Below are 17,365 nucleotides of genomic sequence, written 5' to 3' on the forward strand. Positions count from 1 at the left end.
CCTCTGAACAATCTTTGTTGGTCTGTTTTGTTGCGCTGTAATAATAGGTTTAGTCTTTCATGCTATGATGAATGGCATTTTGTGTGTCAGTTGTTTCTGTTTATTTCCCTTGTGTGGAATTGTTACATAATATACTTTTCACTGGGGAAACCTGAAAGGACAGCTGTAAGACTTATAGCTGTGGAGACATGAAAGGTTATCTAGATAAGGAAGATTAAGGGAAGCAAAATACGAATGGTGAGGAAGATATTAATGCCGTGTCCTGAGCTTCATGCAGGCTCATTAGCTGAAGGAAAAGTAAGCTGTCAGCATGCTGTGGTCTCGAGCAATGTGGAGGCTTTCACACCCCTCTTAAGCACCATGAGGCACTAAAGTAATCCAAGTAATGTGCCACTGAGGCATCATGAGGCATCCAAGTAATGTGCCACTCAAAGCATAGTTTCCTTATCAATAAAAAGTGTATTGCCAATGTGTCTATATATCCAGCAGAATAGACAAGTAAGAAATATTTTAAACAAATAAATTACAATTAAAAACAAATAACCTCAAAGGCTCCCGAAATTGCTTTTGTGGCTGGACGATGCAATTAATCCAAATTACCATTGTTCCCATCTCCAGGTATGGATGTGCGATGGTGTGCATTTCCAAATAGGCATAATGAATGAATAGAGGCTTTGAGACAAAATTATAGGGTTTTAAGTTTTAGAAAGTGGGCCTGCAGTGAATAGACCACCCCTTGATAAACCGCAGTTTCCATTTAGGTTTCAATTAATGTGAGTTATGTTGATTTCAGCGAAACTGCACCAAAGCTGTGAACTTCATAATTTCTTCCTCTTAATCTTCTTCTATATACAGTACATATGCAAATAAGTCACAGCAAGATTTTTAAAGAATGCAACTTTAAGTAAAACCTATCAGATATCTCTTTTCAAAAATTATAGGATTGACTTCAAAGCTCTGTGGTATGTCAGCGATACGATGCATGGCTCTTATCCTCACTTCAAACACAACTGCTTGTGATAAATTTATGTGGCTATAAAAGATCATTTTGGGCCAACTGCAACTGTCTAACATCTGTGCTTAATTTTTGGTGTAGTGTGTAACAGGCAGCATGTGGCCTTTGTTCTTTCTGAAGCCAGTGGGGCTGCCAGGTATGGGATCATAAGGTACTAATGCCAGCTGAAACGGTGCTGAAATCTGTAGTGCAACAATATTATGCGTGATTCAGCACTTCTTTGTGCTATAAAACTGTTGATGTATAAACTTGGAAAAGCAAGAGTTTCATGAATATAATGTATTATTATAATTGTTACATATATATATATATATATATATATATATATATATATATATATATATATATATATATATATATATAAATTATGAATAGCAAACATGACACTGCCAAAATGTGTTTTATCATATGTATTTAACACATATTTAATAAAAATAATCTAATAAAAATCCAGAAATCTCCCTTTAAAACAATGAACTGTTCTTAAATTAATTTGAACTTTAAGGATGAATCCATGAATCATTATCCTTATTCCAGGAAGTGGTCAGAGCATAAGCAATAACATAACACATAACAGAGCACTAGGAAACATAACACAAGTGTAATCCATAGTACAGTAAATAGTCAAAACCAGGAGTTTATAAGACCATACAAAAAATACAAAACTAGAAACTAAGGCTCAGTAACACACACAAAAACACACATGGCTATGAGAGCCACAAAGCATGTTTAAGCCTATTGAGACCACTTTATGATCACATGCTCTACAATACACTCAATGACCATTTTATTCAGTTATTAATAATTTCATACTATGCAGCAAACCAGCAGTAAGCAGTTTTAGGGGCTTGACTTCTGTCTTGGGGTCCTCCTTTCATGGCAGACGTGAGGTAGAACTATTACCAAACATAAATGTACTACACTAAAATAGAATATAAAATATGCTATATGTGGATTTATTGACCCTCAGACACAAAAATGCTGAGTGAACAGGAAAGAAGTCCCTTTAGTGTTTGTGACTAGGGTGAAGTGAAGGCTAATTTAAGCAGATGAAGTTTGTCATTTCTTACAAGCCTCAGATAATATAAGTTCATGTAAGGCTGTAATATTTCATGTCAACCATTTATGTAGAATATGTTTTCATTTCATTTTTCCATTACAAACAGTCGTAATGCCACAGAGGAAGGAAAATTTGGATACAACATCAGTGGAGCAGTGCAGCTGGACTATGGTGAAAATGGAAATCTTTAATTATAGAAAATAGTGTCTAATCTTTATCTGATGGTAAACTACAGCATATTAAAAGGGCAGTGTCTTGTAATTTCATGTAATAAGTCGTCGTCTTCTTATGTCTTTTCTTTCTTTCTTTTTTTTCCTTATTTTTACTGTGGAGATTCTCTGACAATTAAAGGCTATGAAACCGCAAGTATTAATCAGTGGACTGTTGATCAGTTCTGTCTGTTCTATTTTTGTCACCTGCATCAGTGGCAAGGAAAGCATTGCAATCCACATGAGAATCTTGATGGATATCTGTCAAACACAACTTTTTTTACTCACACAGCAAAAACAGGCAGAGGTAATGCCATTACCTAAAACACCTGAAGCATTGCTAAATAGATATTTAATAGACACAAGCTGCTGTTTTGAATGCATTATTATTGTATTGCTTACATTATGTGAATAAAGGCCCATCCTGGGTGTATTCACATCTCAGGCCCAGTGTTCCCAGGATAGACTCTAGATCCATCCCAAACCTGATCAGCATAAAATGATTACTGAAGATAAACAAATGAAAAAATGAATGACAGAATGAATGGATGATGCGTATAATGACAACTGAAGCATAGCGTATGTTATGTCTACTTTGGCTTTTAGAAAAACATGATGTACTTGAATAATTTGCATAAACTTTATTGTAGTTGCTATTTCATAGCTTCAGCGTCTTTATTTATGTCTTTAGTATTTTCTCCCCTTGTCCATGTGGGTATCCTACCCCCTCCAAAAACATTTGAATATATGTGTGAATGTGTGCTTGTGATGCCCTGCAATGGACTGCCTTCCCCTCGTGACCCTGACCAGGATAAAGTGATTAGGCTACTGAAGATTTATGAATGTCTTGTAGTTTTCATTGGCATTTTATGAGATAATCATTAATGGGCCTTTGGATCGAACAAAATTTTTTTTTTCCTGTTGTATTTTGTTCCGTTGTATCTCATATACTGAGTCTATTTAAGGCAATTTGAATATACAGAATATGCAAACAATACGCAACAACCTGACAGTTTGTACGGAAGGAGCTTAAATTTTCCACCAAGAGGAAAGTCTTCCCTACAAAAGCTTTCAGATTTCTCGGTATAACAAATCTGGGGGACATTCAACAACATTTAACAACATTAAGTGTAACAAATTTTCCTTGTTACACAATTGCACTATTTGACCATGTAGAGGTGCAAGGTTTCATAGTATCTCAGGGAGTTTTTCAGATTAGTATATATATATATATGAAATATATGAGGTGTCCTGATTCAGTTGGTGTGACAAAGGTGTGATAAGGACCGTTATTAAAGAAAGTCAACTGGGTAAGAGAGGAAAGCCTATGTTGATTGTCCTTGGTGCCTGTTTTCCCCAAAGTTATCAGCTGAGGGAAGGGGCTTTCATTTTGTAGGCCAGCCACCATGTTTTGGCCAGTGGTCTAGATCAGTGAGTTTTTTGAGAGGTTTGTGAATCTGTGAAGGATCATCCATTGTTCACAGATCAGTGAGATCTCAGCAAACAACCATGAGCTGTAATTGGCTTGGTGCCTCAAAGTCTGCAAACAGATGCTCAAGATTTAAGGCTCATGTGAAGGGCTGATTTTATGCTTATGCTTATCTTCTGCTTATGGTCTTGTGCATGGAGGTCTTATACCACATGCAAATGTTTTAAATAAATAAGAGTCCTCAGAGTCCTAGTCCACATTTATAGGCCATGTTATATACAAGAATGCAAGTAGCCTACTTTATAAAAGAGAGTTTGGCGAGCTAGGTGTTTAGTGAAATCTCTATGCCATTCTTATACAGTGAAAAGAACTTTTTGGAAGCAGAGGTGGAAAGCACATCATGTGCAGTGGCAAATCCTGGCAGTGTTACAATACACCAAAGAATACTGTGCAAATAAATATTCAGTGTCTCATGCCTACCAAGTTTTACTGGCTATAATAACATTACTTTGACAGGCTTTCCTTACACAAAGCAGGTTTCATCCAAAATGCCAAGGAAAGCAAAAGTCAAGTAACCAGAAGCGTCTGTTTTTGAGTCTCACCTCCTCTGCTTTTCTTGAATGAGTGTAAACACCTATTAAAGAGGAATAAATAGGCTGACATTGGATCATTCCTTATTTACTGTCTCTTGTCTCTGCTGTATGTGTGTTGGTTTTGGAAAGATTTGATACCTTCTCTATATTTATGTTCTTTTTTCCTCCAAAGACTCTCCTTTTGACTTTACTCTGTGAAACTGCAACCCCTTGATAAAGAATTTTACATTGCTCATGCTCAGTAAGAGTCGATAAGAAGTACCTTTTATCCCTTAGGCCTGGATTGCTATTAGCATTGTGATGCAGGTCATGTAACATTACATGACCAGGACAGCTACAGTTGTCAGTGATACTTCACCCCATACACATTTGGTCTCTTATCATCATCTCAAAAGAATGCCTCCTCACATATCAGTCTATCAGTGCCAGGTTCCTCTCTTTCTTTGTTTGAAAAGCTTCTCCCGTACCTCCCTTACAGGAAAAAAAAAAATGTTTTGCTGACATTCACATGGAAGTGGTTTGTGGTGTTTTTTCCCCACATGCATTTTCACATATTTATTTGTTTGTTTTTTTACATCACATGAAAAAAAGTGTAAAAATGTAATTTTACCTGCATGTTTTAAATTAAAATCCTTTCTGTAAGGATTCTCTTGAAAGTCTGTTCTACCTATAGCTTATACATGAGATTATAATTATCATTAGACTATATGGCCAAAACTACATGGACACCTGCCATCTCACCCATATGTATTTGTTGGACATCCCATTCCAGATTTAATCACCCTTTCTTACAGAGACATTCTATACAGTTGTGTGCTTCCAACTTGTTCTTTTAGGGTTTGAATGGACAGACAGAGTCATTCTAATACACTGATAAGTGACTGAACTTTCACAGTCAAAAAAGATTAAAGCCATGTCTTCACTACCACACTAACTGGAGTCTCCACTTTCATCCTTACAATTTAAAAGTCTGTGAATAATCTCAAGAAGGTCTTTAATTTGATCCCTTCATGACTTTTCCTAGACTTTCGGATCACACAAGTTAAAAAGCCAAATGGACCAGCCAAATGTCATTTGGTCCCCAACACACACACACACACACACACACACACACACACACACACACGCACGCGCGCCCCCACACGCGTAGTAAATTGCCACAGGAACCAATCGCTGCACCTCTCTCTGTGGCGTAGGCAAAGTGGGCGTGGCCACGACGACTATGTGTGTAATTATTCATAAACCTCCGGTCTAACCCATTGGGCTGCGCAGACTCATCCCTCCTCACTTAAATCCGCCTGTGCTCTGGAGTAAACGTCTCAGACAGGACGAGTGCAAAAAACCAAACCGTTACCTAGGCTCTGTGTCTGATTGAACTATGATAGCAGATTGTCAGCTCATTTAGTAGACACGTTCAGGCAATCGTACACTAACGATAGAGACTCGTAGCTCTGTATTGTTGTTGTTGTTTTTTAATCCCGGGATAAACTTCGCCATGACATCGCGCGAGGACACACAAGAGCAGAGTCGGCGCTTTTGCGTCTTGTCGTGGGAGCAGGTGCAGCGTTTGGACTCCATCCTCGGGGAAAGTGTTCCCATCCACGGCCGCGGCAATTTCCCAACCCTCTCCATTTCCCCACGCCAGATCGTGCAGGTAACACGCACGCACACGCACGCACGCACTGCATACGTTTACACTACACTTTATTTTCCACACTTCAAACTTCTGAAGTATCTACTGCACAGTACACAGTTGCACTCTTACCACTCATGAAGCTGGAGATTGTCCTACACTCAATATTGAACAACTGTATACATTTAATCTGACAATTATGAGCTTGCTCTGGTCCTTACAAATGAGTCTGCTTTATTTAACAAATAGCATTTATTAAACAAATAAAACAGAAAAAACCCTGCAGCTTAAAAAATACAACTAAATGAGACTTTTGGTTCCTGAGGTTAAGGTTAGGGTTAGATTTAGGTGCAGGCATAGCAGTAATTTGTGTGTGTGTGTGTGTGTGTGTTTTATTGCTGCTATTTTTGCGAGGATCAAAAACTACCACAATTTAAGCAAAACAAGTATATGGGGATACAAACCCATTTCATTTGATGTTGAAAAGCCTTATTTTCACATGTAGAACACAAAGTGCATTAAGCAAAATGATTCATTTTAAATTCCACAGTGGAATTTTGACAACCGAGATGTTTCATGTTTTCACATTGATCTTTCAGATTGCATTAAATTGTAATAAATAAATAAATAAATAAATAAATAAAAAGGGCATCTGATTCCTTTATATCAAAATAATATACAATAAATCAGAGAAATCTTGCCTTTTACAGGATTAGGCTTTATTGTTCTTGGGCACATTTCAGCACAATCACTTTCTTCCTTAATAGATTTACCACCTGTGATTCCCAGGGCGCAGCTCAAGAAGCTACTGTTTGCATTCTCTCTTATAAAAAGAACATGTTTATGCAAGAGACCCAAGCTTTCTTCAGAGCTGAAACTTCCACTTGGGATGTTTAAATACTCAAGTAACCTAGTAGTGCCCTTCCTCATTTCCCCAATGAAGCAAAGTTTAGGTATAGTTATATTTTTACATACAGGTTTCCCTTCCCAAATATTTTGAACTGACAAGTTGAATATCAAAATGATTTAGGTCTTTTTCTTCTGAGTGAAGTAACATGCTGAGATCCAGAGCAAATCTTTCTTTAAATATTTCAATGTACTACAAAGGCCTCATGAGGCATAGTTTATAAACGGAACAAACATTCTTATTCACAGGGATCTTTTTCTTTTTGACATCTCAAATACAAGAAAGCCTAATTTCCATGATTAACACATTAAACGAAGAAAAAAATATATATAGAGGCCTATGGGCTATTTACTCAAGAGAGTTAAAAGGTTTGAAAAATATCCCTGTCTGTACAAACAAGGCATGTTTTATGTACTAGCATCTGCATGAAGCATTAGTGGATATTCTCAGTGAGGCTTTTCCTTCCTTTCTCTTAAGTTTATGGAAACCTGCACATGGAACATGGATCAGTTCCATTATGAATGAAAGGTGGTAATTTCCAAGGTACTCTGCTTTCGGTGGCTTAATTTGAGAGTTCTAGTACACAGAAGTCAATTTTGCCAACAGTCATTACTGATAATTTTAACTTAGATTGAGTTTTATAGGCCCTTTTTTAAATCCAAGTCTAATGCCTGCAATTAGACCACTTTACACATTTCACAAATATTTTAGAACTGGTGAAGAATGGGGACATTTTTTTATACAGACTAGCAAGAGGTACTCCTCCCCTTCAGATGCATTGTGTCCTAAAGAGGGATGGAAATTACATGTACCCTTGTTACAGGTTCACTGTAATTGTAATTTTCTGAGTAGGATTAAATCACAGTACTTTTACGTATAGTTGAATTTCCTAAAAGTAAATTATACAACTTTACTACATTTATTCTTCAGCCCTGTTACAGAGTGATAATAATGCATTTATCCACAGAAGACTGTAGGCCAGTTAAAAGACTGCATGTCAATTTTCAAGACCCAATCAAAATAAAGCACTGTCCTGCTGAACGTCTACACTTTGGACGTCAAATACTCAGCAGCAGAATGTATGCGACAGGGGATACAAATGAGCATCCCTGGCCCAATGTATCAGATATCTTCAGTGTTAAATGCTTAAGAAAACTAACGTTAATGATCTGCAAATTATGTGAGCCAATTTCCGTGGAGATTTCAGCATTTCACAGCTCAACATCCAACCTGCGGAAACATGTACAGGTAAGCCATTAGCTAGCTGAGTGAGCTAGCTATTTAAACTTACGATGTCACTTTGATGTTCGGTAGCAATGGCCTGTTGTGTTAAATATATCTAAAATGGTGCTCCAGGCTGTAGGAATCCCAGCGGCATTTTGAATTAAGAAAAAAAAAGATCAGAATAGACAATAGAAAATTTTCAGATTAGTAAAGTAGTAGTACTTTACTCATCAGTGTGTTTTGTACTCTTTCCATCACTTGTCCTAACATGAACGAACACACACACACACACACACACACACACACACACACACACACACACACACACACACACACACACACACACACAAAAATTCCTTTACAGTCTTTCCTCTACAGGAACTTTTCATTACAGTGCACACACATTTGTCTTACAAAATTATCAATGCAGCTTATTAATGCTATGCCTAAAGCTAAACCTAATCTGAAGTTAAACCTCAATAAACTTAGGAAAAGGAAACCTTTTGGATCTTTCAGTTTTTGTAATACAAGCTTCAGGTTTTGTAAAAACCTTAACTTGTTGGGACTAGCTTAATGTCCCACCAAGGTCAACATTGTCAGATTTTCCTATCCTTGTTGTTACCATGTGACCTGTGTTTCACTGAGGCTAATCATTTTCAGTATGTGGAATTGACTCCAAAGCTTTTGGATTGTCTCTTACTTTTAAGTTGTGGAATCAACTCTTTTTCGGATGAACTCCCAGCACCTTTAACAGCAGGATGATGTCTTGATGACTTCACATAATGTATATTAAAATATATATTGTGTAAAAATTCAACAGTGTATTTTTTATAAACGGCGCGGTACCGCTACTAACAGACTTTGCCCTGTGTTTTCCTCCATCACTGCTGTGCTTCCAAACCATGTGAGGTCAGCTTTTAACATTTCCATATAACTTTGTTTGTACAGATTTTGTAACATTCTCCACCATAGTCCATGTGTTTTTAGTCTAAATGATGTAACATATTTTGTACTTCATAGCATAGACCAGCTAATAGATAGATCAGATTTGTTTCAAACTATTTTTATTTTCAAATTTGATGAACTTGTTGATTAGTTGTCACAGCCCTAGATCATACTGTACATTGGCTGGCTAATATTTAGAAAGCTGCCAATAAGCTACTAGGACCTCATGCTGCTAGTGTGATTGGTTCATGCTTCTGATATAATATTGTCCTTCTCCTCCTCCTTATCCCTGGGACCACATACAGGTACATTGTCAAGATTATGTGTTTTTCATACAAACATGTTCCTTACTTTGCATATAAATGGTATGGTTGATGGAAACTGGGCCTGAATGCTAGATAGCCAGGCCCCCCTTTAATGACTCTTGTGAAGGATGAAGTATTATGTCTAGGAGATGAGGCCATTTTGAAGTAGATATCTGGAAGTGTGATCTGAAAGTCTTGGAGATGGCATGAAGGGATCAAATCCCAAAAGACCCTCTTGAGATTAATTGCAGCCAGGTGGAATTTTAAATTGTAAGGATGAAAATGGATACTCAAGTTAGTATGGTAGTGAAGTGTAGTATTTTTTGACTGTGAAAGTTAAATCAATTATCAGTGTATTAGAATGACTGTCTGTCCATTCAAACCCCACATGGACAGCAAGGCTGATAAGGTCTGGCTTCCATAAGCCCATAGATTGGAGGATTGCCTGACTCAAGAGTGTGAGAGAGGCAGTTCTGTAGTTGAAGGAGTGACACAACCTGATTTCTACAAGAGATGTGTGTTCAGTGACACCATCTGGGTAGCAAAAGGGGCTCATGAAATGATGTTGAGGAGGAAGTAGAGTAGACATGGCCACAGGAAGTAGAAGTGAGACTTTATAGTGCTTCTGTAACAGTTGTCCCAGAGAGGTCCTAGAGTAGACAGTGCCTTAACCCCTTGTGAGCAAGACTGAGGTGACAGAGGCAAGGACAAACTGCCTTTGATGTAGAATAAATGGGGGGTGGGGGGCATTCTCCTCTGCCTGGCACTGTCTGAACAATTAAGCTAGCTTACTAGGGGTAAATGGGTAGCAATGATAAAATTTTAGTTGTGCCTGGGATCATTAACACGTTGTCTGCTGGTGTGACTCCTTTGTGTGTGAAGCAAGACTGGCATCATGAGACTTTTACAATTGAGAGCAGCTGTAGTGTGATATGTATGCTTGACTTCTTTCTTATGTGGGATCTGTAAGAGCGAATGGCAGTAGCTCATAGTGCAAGTTGAAAGAGGAGGTGGAGTTCCCAGTTGTGACATTGGACTGAACAAGGGAGGGATGAATAGAGGAATGTGGTTGGAATGAATGTGGGAGGTAGTTGAGATAAGTCAAGAGGGTCTCGTTGAATGAGGGCTTCATGAGTAGAGAGATCTGAACCTGGAAGTCGCCTTCTTCAAAGTGGCGATGTTGCTAAGTTGGCTGTGGCCATGCCATTGCATCCTTATCCCCGAGTGGTGTGTCATTCAAGTGATATCATCTTGCTGAAACATGCTGATAGACGGCTAGAGTTGTTTACCTTTTATGGAGTCTAGGTAGAGCAAAAATGTTGATCTAAAACTTTATGCGGTGGTCGATTTGGAAATGCAAATCGGGAATGCAGAGTTGGGAAAGAGTGGTATTTGTTTCAGGTTCACCAAACATCTTCAGTTAGTAAATGGTGAAAGCTGGAAAAATATATACTTTACAAACCATGCAAAGTATATATTGTAAAATTTGTATCTCATAAGTAGTCACCATCTTCAAAAAACAGCTAAAGACCCACCTCTTCTGTGAACACCTAACCAACCCATAAAAAAAATAAAATAAAATAAAATAAAATAAATAAATAAATAAATAAATAAATAAATTTACTCTGGCACTTACACCTCAAAGATGAAGAAAGTGTGGGACACAGACTCTTCGTTCTAGCAGGCGAACTCAGTTAGCATGATCTAGGATATATGATATAAGATATAAAAGGCCTACAGAATCATCAGAAGACATTTAGAGCTTGTCTACATGAAGTACAGTAGATATTGAGTTCTTTTTTAGTACCGGGATTAGGTATAGCTTAGATAAATTTTTATATTGAAAAACAAATCATATGGAAAGTTTCAAGAAAGTTTCAAGAAAGTCTGATATTGTCACTAATCTGATATTGTATTATGCATATAAAGAAATTTAAATTCATTTGACTTAGGCAAAACTTGCAAGGTAGCAAGCTCAGTGTTACCTAGCATGGCTACAGTTCAATCAAAAGTCCTTTTAAACTCTCAACTGGAGAAAATGACAGATAACATGAAATATGGGTATATTTTTTAATCTCACTTTTTGATGTCTCTCCAGTCCAGTTTAAATCTCACCATTGCAATACAGCCTAATCATCTGGCCATGGCTATATGCTGGAATGCTTCGATAATTATGAAAATGTTCTACTCAGAGTTGAACAGTTTAACCTTACAGATATGCCTAAGTGATTTTTCTGTGTAATGATACCCATGACAATAATTATTTCTTTGTGATTGCCATGGCAAGTTAATCATCAAGTTTTTACACAGCCTAATTTAAAAATTAGCATGAGAAAACATTGGCGTTCAAAACAACTAAAGGTTAAACAACAAAAATACCATAACCTCACATAATGAATTAATAGTTTAACAATATGTGCACAGTGCATACTGGGTAATTGTCTCCCTCAGCTATGCTTTTGAATAGATGTATAGTAGTGGGCATCTCTGGTTGGTGAGAGGGGTATGTTCGGGGTTATGCGGCATAGGACGCTCTTTTTCATGGTGATACAAGCGTAGTTTGTGGTAGAATAGTGCAGTTTGATTTCATCTACTTGCAGTCTGTTCTCATTTATTTGCTGTCCATTGTTTTTGTTTGATCTCCTGTGTGAATGTTGCACAGTGTCCTGAAGGAACCACATTTTGTTCCTCACTCATCACACTATGGTGAGAAGAAATGACAAATAGCTCATTCTGAACTTTAAACTTTGAGTTTGCATCTTAGCATAATCATGTGGTTAGTTTGGCTGAGTGCAAAACAATTTAATTGTTCTTTGTTATTATACACATTATTTATTTGGGGCGACATTCAAAATTTGCTGAATAAATATTATACAGCTTTAATAAAGTATCTTTTAGTCACGTATGAATATCTATTTTAACTATTGTTTAAATTCATACCAGCTGAGGCAAAAATGTACACTGGTCCGTTTTTATGTGTACTGTACATTACATAAACTTCACAGAAACATAAGCTAAATAGAAATCCATCTAAATCTGTATTAAAGTTACAAAACAATATTTCTGTATAAAAATAACACATTTATGAACATAATAGTCACCAATATCAATGTTGTTAGAATACCAAGAACATTACCATTCATTTTAATTTCTTTTGATGCTTTTTCAAAACTCTCAAAAGAAGTTCTCAGCATCATTGAAAGATTGAATAGCTAAGTTCACCTATGTATATACTGAAAGTGTGATTTATAAAATGTTATTTTGTTGTGAAAGATGGTGTGAAGTAGATTATCTAATTAAAGTTCTTGGGCATGGATTTGTAATTGTCTTGAAATTTGTATAAAAAAGCTTTTGCAAAAGATTAAATATTTAACCGATTAAATTACGTTTGCTTCTAATGCGATAAGAAATAACTAATATGCTATATAGTAACCCATGAGGCGAAGTCATTAATTAAAAAAGTCCTATTTGAAATCAATCTTACATTCAACAAGGCCATCTTTACGTTGGTTAGTTCCATAGATTGAGTCATCCTCTGTGAAGGAGCACGATTTGAAACTCTTTTTGTATATATAGGTTGCCGAAGTTTACCTCGGTTTGTGAGCTTGATTTGAGAAAAACTCGATCTGGTACAAATCTGCATGCCATAGCCAGATGCTATGGCCAGACGGGTACGAGGCACGAAGGTATTCACTCAGATGTATTAAAACAGAAGAATAATCCATCCTTAGAGATGTAGGCGAGAGAGGTAGCAGAGATAGATTTCAGTGGCTCAGCATGATTGCGAAGAGCTCTCCTTAATTGCACCAAGGTGCCACCACGCTTACCGTGTCTTCTCGCCTGTCTCCTTCTGTGCAAAGAACAGCCTGCACTGTAAAACCGGATAAGGTTATTTAACTCAAAAAATTTGAGGAAACTAATTACCTCAAAATTTTTAAGTTGATAAATCAATTTCTTTAAGCCAAATACACTTAAATATAACAAGTTTTAGTTAAATTTTTGTTATATTTAAGTGTATTTGGCTTAAAGAAATTGATTTATCATCTTAAAAATTTTGAAGCCGAGATAGGAATAGAGGATTAGTAGATCTGCGTTCTCGTTCATCGTAACCCTCACGGCAGTAATCTACAACCAAGGTACGAATGTTAAGAAGAAATTGACGATCATATGCAATTAAAGATGTAACTTTATGTGCTGACAGGCACATAAAAACACAGTAATAGACAAAAACAGCTAAATAAACGGCGCAAACACAGAATGACGGCCTGTCGACAAACACACTGGCGCCGTCTTGGTTATGCTGAGCTAACTAAAGCTTAGTAACAAAAGCATTTATTCTCTAATATTTTACTCGGCATAAAAACTGTAAAATAGTCATTTCATTATGCAAAATATAGATAACATGGATTAAATGTCTTTTTTTCGATTCAAGGCAGAATTCTTGAATGATTTTATGTGTGTCACAATTGACAAACAGCCAATCACACATTAAAAGTAGAAATGTACAAATATCATGTCATTCACCCACCTGGTGTTGTCATGTCCATTAGAAATTAGATTTATTAGATGATGATTTTCCAAAATGTTACAGATTTGATAGAGTATATGTTATGACATGTAGTGAGTAAAAAGTTTAGATTTGTCTAGTGAAATGTAGTAAACAAATTGAAAGAATAACTCAATTATAAATGTGTGAAAACTGTATTAAGTAATGTAATGAAGTAAATCTGCTACTCTAACTTGAACCAGGGTGAAATGTGTGCTTGTAGATTTCACACAGAGACTAAGAGAAAAAGCACAAGAGAGGAAAAAGCTGCCGGGGCTTTTAAACCAAGACAAGCTGTGACTTGTCATACCCTGAGGATAATCTGCATGCTTTTAGAGAACTGAATCGCTTCACATGAAAAGTTATATGGCTCTCATATGTGTCAAATCAGGGAGGTATGTTTGTCTCTGAGAAAAGTGTGTGGAAGAGTAAGTGAATATTTTGCTGCCCCAACTGTCTACGTGTAACATGGAAAACTGGTGAATGACTCAGTTTTCCACCACTCTGACTAATTATCTAGACTGTGGAAGAATTCAGTGGTAAGATCTTCGCTGGATCTGCATTATGGATATACTTACTTATACATAATACATTTAACGCTGTTTATATTTTTATTGTCTTAGTATTACAAAGAAAGTATTCATGCATGGAAAACACAGGCTGCATTTACTGTACATTGCCAACCATCATTCTAATCTGAAACATTTGATCACTTCATTTGATGTTATGTTCTTGTTGTTTCTGAAGTTACTGTCATTGTTATGTGATGGTAAATTAGGCCAAGAATCTACCAGGAAATTTCTCGGGACATTGCAGCGCGAGGACATGTCAGTCCATGCTTCAGTGCTAACTTAAAGGCAAAATACAAAGAAGCTAAAGAGCTCTTTGTAAGCTAGCTACATGGGCTTACCAACTCCAGTAATAAAACCCTTGTTATGAGTTAAAACACATTGCCATGGGTAAACAAATGTCTGCTGACCATTTAGATTTATAAAAATAAACCTCGTATGCTCAGTGGCAAGTAGAATTTAGAATTATGACCAAGAGCAAGAGAGCAGTAGGACCAAAGTATAGCTTATGCCCTGAGATAATTATGGACATGGATTGCACAGTATAGTCCCAATATTGTGTTTTGGATTGTTTCTAGCTAGAAATCACTAGTTTTCTGAAATCGGAAAAATGCACACTGAGCATAAAAACAAGCTTGTGTGATCACTATGAGATGACATGCCCTGTAACTGCTGTGATCCACCATGGATGGGGTAAAGTCAGGCTGACAAATGCATGAATACAAATGGGTTGCCCTCAGTATTTGTATATCTACACAGTGTATGTATTTATATATTAGTTGTCCTGATGAAATCACATTTACATCTAGAAGTATACATGTTTCTTTCTGCATCTCTTTCTGTTTCTGTTCCTTTTGTCTTGTTTTCTGTAGGTGGTAAGGGCCAGACTGGGGGATCGAGGTGTGGCAGTCCGTGATGTGAAGCTTAATGGTTCTGCTGCAAGCTACGTGCTTTACAAGGACACAGGCTTAGGCTACAAGGACCTGGATCTGATCTTTGGCCTAAGTTTGAGTGATGACAGGACGTTTGATGTGGTAAAGGAAGTGGTTCTGGCCAGCCTGCTGGACTTCCTGCCAGCTGGAGTGAACCACGAGCGCCTCAGCGCCCTTGCCCTCAAAGAGGCATATGTGCAGAAGCTGGTTAAAGTGCGCACTGACACAGATTGCTGGAGCCTCATCTCTCTTTCCAACAATACAGGCAAGAATGTAGAGTTAAAGTTTGTTGACAAACTTCGGCGCCAGTTTGAGTTCAGCGTTGACTCATTTCAAATCGGTCTTGACTCGCTGCTGCTGTTTGACCGGTGCTCTGAGGCACCCATGTCTGAGAGCTTTCACCCAACTGTGCTTGGCGAGAGCATGTACGGTGACTTTGAGGAAGCTCTGGAACACCTGCGGTCCAAGACTATTGCTACACACAGTCCCGAGGAGATCCGTGGCGGCGGTTTGCTGAAATACTGCCACCTGCTGGTGCGTGGATTCCGGCCAGCGTCAGAGGAGCACATGAAAACGCTACAACGCTACATGTGCTCGCGCTTCTTCATTGACTTCCCAGATGTGGGTGAGCAACGACGAAAACTTGAGGCATACCTTCAGAACCACTTTACTGGCATGGAACACAAACGCTACAAGTGCCTGGTGACTTTACGGAATGTTGTAGATGAAAGCACCGTATGCCTAATGGGTCATGAGCGGCGACAGACCCTGGCGCTCATCTCGGCACTGGCGCTGCGCACGCTCACCGAACAGAATGCCATCCCTGCTCTCTCTAACGTCACCTGCTACTACCAACCGGCACCGTATGTGCATGACGGGAACTTTAGCAATTACTACGTGGCTCATGTGCACTCTCCTGCAAATATATACCGGACATGGCTACCCTGCAGCTGAGTCACAAGAAAAGGCAGATGGTGAGATGAAAAAAAAAAAGAAAAAGATGGCTTCAAATGCATTCCATTTCTTAGCAGTTTGTAAGAGTATATCCCTTTCCATACACATCATTCTTTGTTGATGAGAAGAAGAAGAAAAAAAGCAAAAAATAATTGTGATTATATCTTTTCTTTTAACTAATGTTTTGCGTACTGTCACCCACCTCCACCAAAATACTGAACACTGCTGTAACTTTAAAACTTGTTTGAGCCATTCTGTGTTGTTGTTAACTGTACAAGTTGAGATTTTATGAAAACATATGTGTAAAACAATGAGGAAAGTGAGAGGAAGAAAATTTTGAAGCAGTTCGCTACCTTGCTTTTTCAGATGTAATTCATTTTGTGGTTATACAAGACATGTATATAGTTTTTTTTGTGTATGTATATATAATAAATGTTTATAACTTTAAAAAAAAAAAACAACAACCTCCCAACCATTCAGCAGAAGAAAAGAAATCTGACAAGATTTTACAAGAGTGTGCAGAAGTCTAATGTTCAGGTCTGACTGTTGTTTTCAAACTTCCTTCTTATTTGAGCTTGTGACAACCAAAGATTTTATTTTTTAAGCTCCCTGTATTGAATTGTTATATCTGTGATTCAAAGTGCCTGAAACTGACTACAAAACACAAAATATGCATCAGTTTCATCCTTTGGGATATTGTAAATTGTATTTTTATTTTTCAGCATCAGGGCATTTTCTTATCAAATCAAATAAAAACAGAATTGAAATGTTTACCGTTTTTAGTGTATTTTTATTGTTGTAGATATTTTCTATATGTGCATTTAGGTGACCTTTTTTTAATAATTATCTCAATCCATCCATCTTTCCCCTTCTTTTTCTTCATCTCTGTCTTTCTGATGAGCAGCGGTGGAATTGGTTCATATACAGTCCCCTCTGAAAGTATTGGAACAGCAAAGCCAGTTGTATTATTTTCACTGTACATTGAAGACATTTGGGTTTGAGATCAAAATATGAATATGAGATGATAATTAAGTAAATTAAATT

At 37.3% G+C, this 17,365-nt stretch overlaps 1 protein-coding gene across 1 annotated transcript; it reads left to right on the top strand.

Annotated features, from left to right (window-relative positions):
• Positions 1-5,571: 5,571 nt before the first annotated feature.
• On the top strand, positions 5,572-17,092 carry tent5bb (terminal nucleotidyltransferase 5Bb). The gene is made up of 2 exons (XM_017482461.3): positions 5,572-5,960; positions 15,308-17,092. Exons 1-2 carry the CDS (start codon positions 5,802-5,804, stop codon positions 16,319-16,321), a joined length of 1,173 nt encoding a protein of 390 aa, XP_017337950.1. The 5' UTR covers positions 5,572-5,801; the 3' UTR covers positions 16,322-17,092.
• The last annotated feature ends 273 nt before the right edge of the window (positions 17,093-17,365 follow it).

The sequence above is a fragment of the Ictalurus punctatus genome, chromosome 12 (assembly GCF_001660625.3).
Source record: "Ictalurus punctatus breed USDA103 chromosome 12, Coco_2.0, whole genome shotgun sequence".
Taxonomy (NCBI): domain Eukaryota; kingdom Metazoa; phylum Chordata; class Actinopteri; order Siluriformes; family Ictaluridae; genus Ictalurus; species Ictalurus punctatus.

Excerpts from the sequence above, each read along its gene's own strand:
- tent5bb (XM_017482461.3), top strand. The coding sequence starts at position 5,802 with ATGACATCGCGCGAGGACACACAAGAGCAGAGTCGGCGCTTTTGCGTC. Across the intron at positions 5,961-15,307 it reads CCCCACGCCAGATCGTGCAG|GTGGTAAGGGCCAGACTGGG; the intron begins GTAACACGCACG and ends TGTTTTCTGTAG.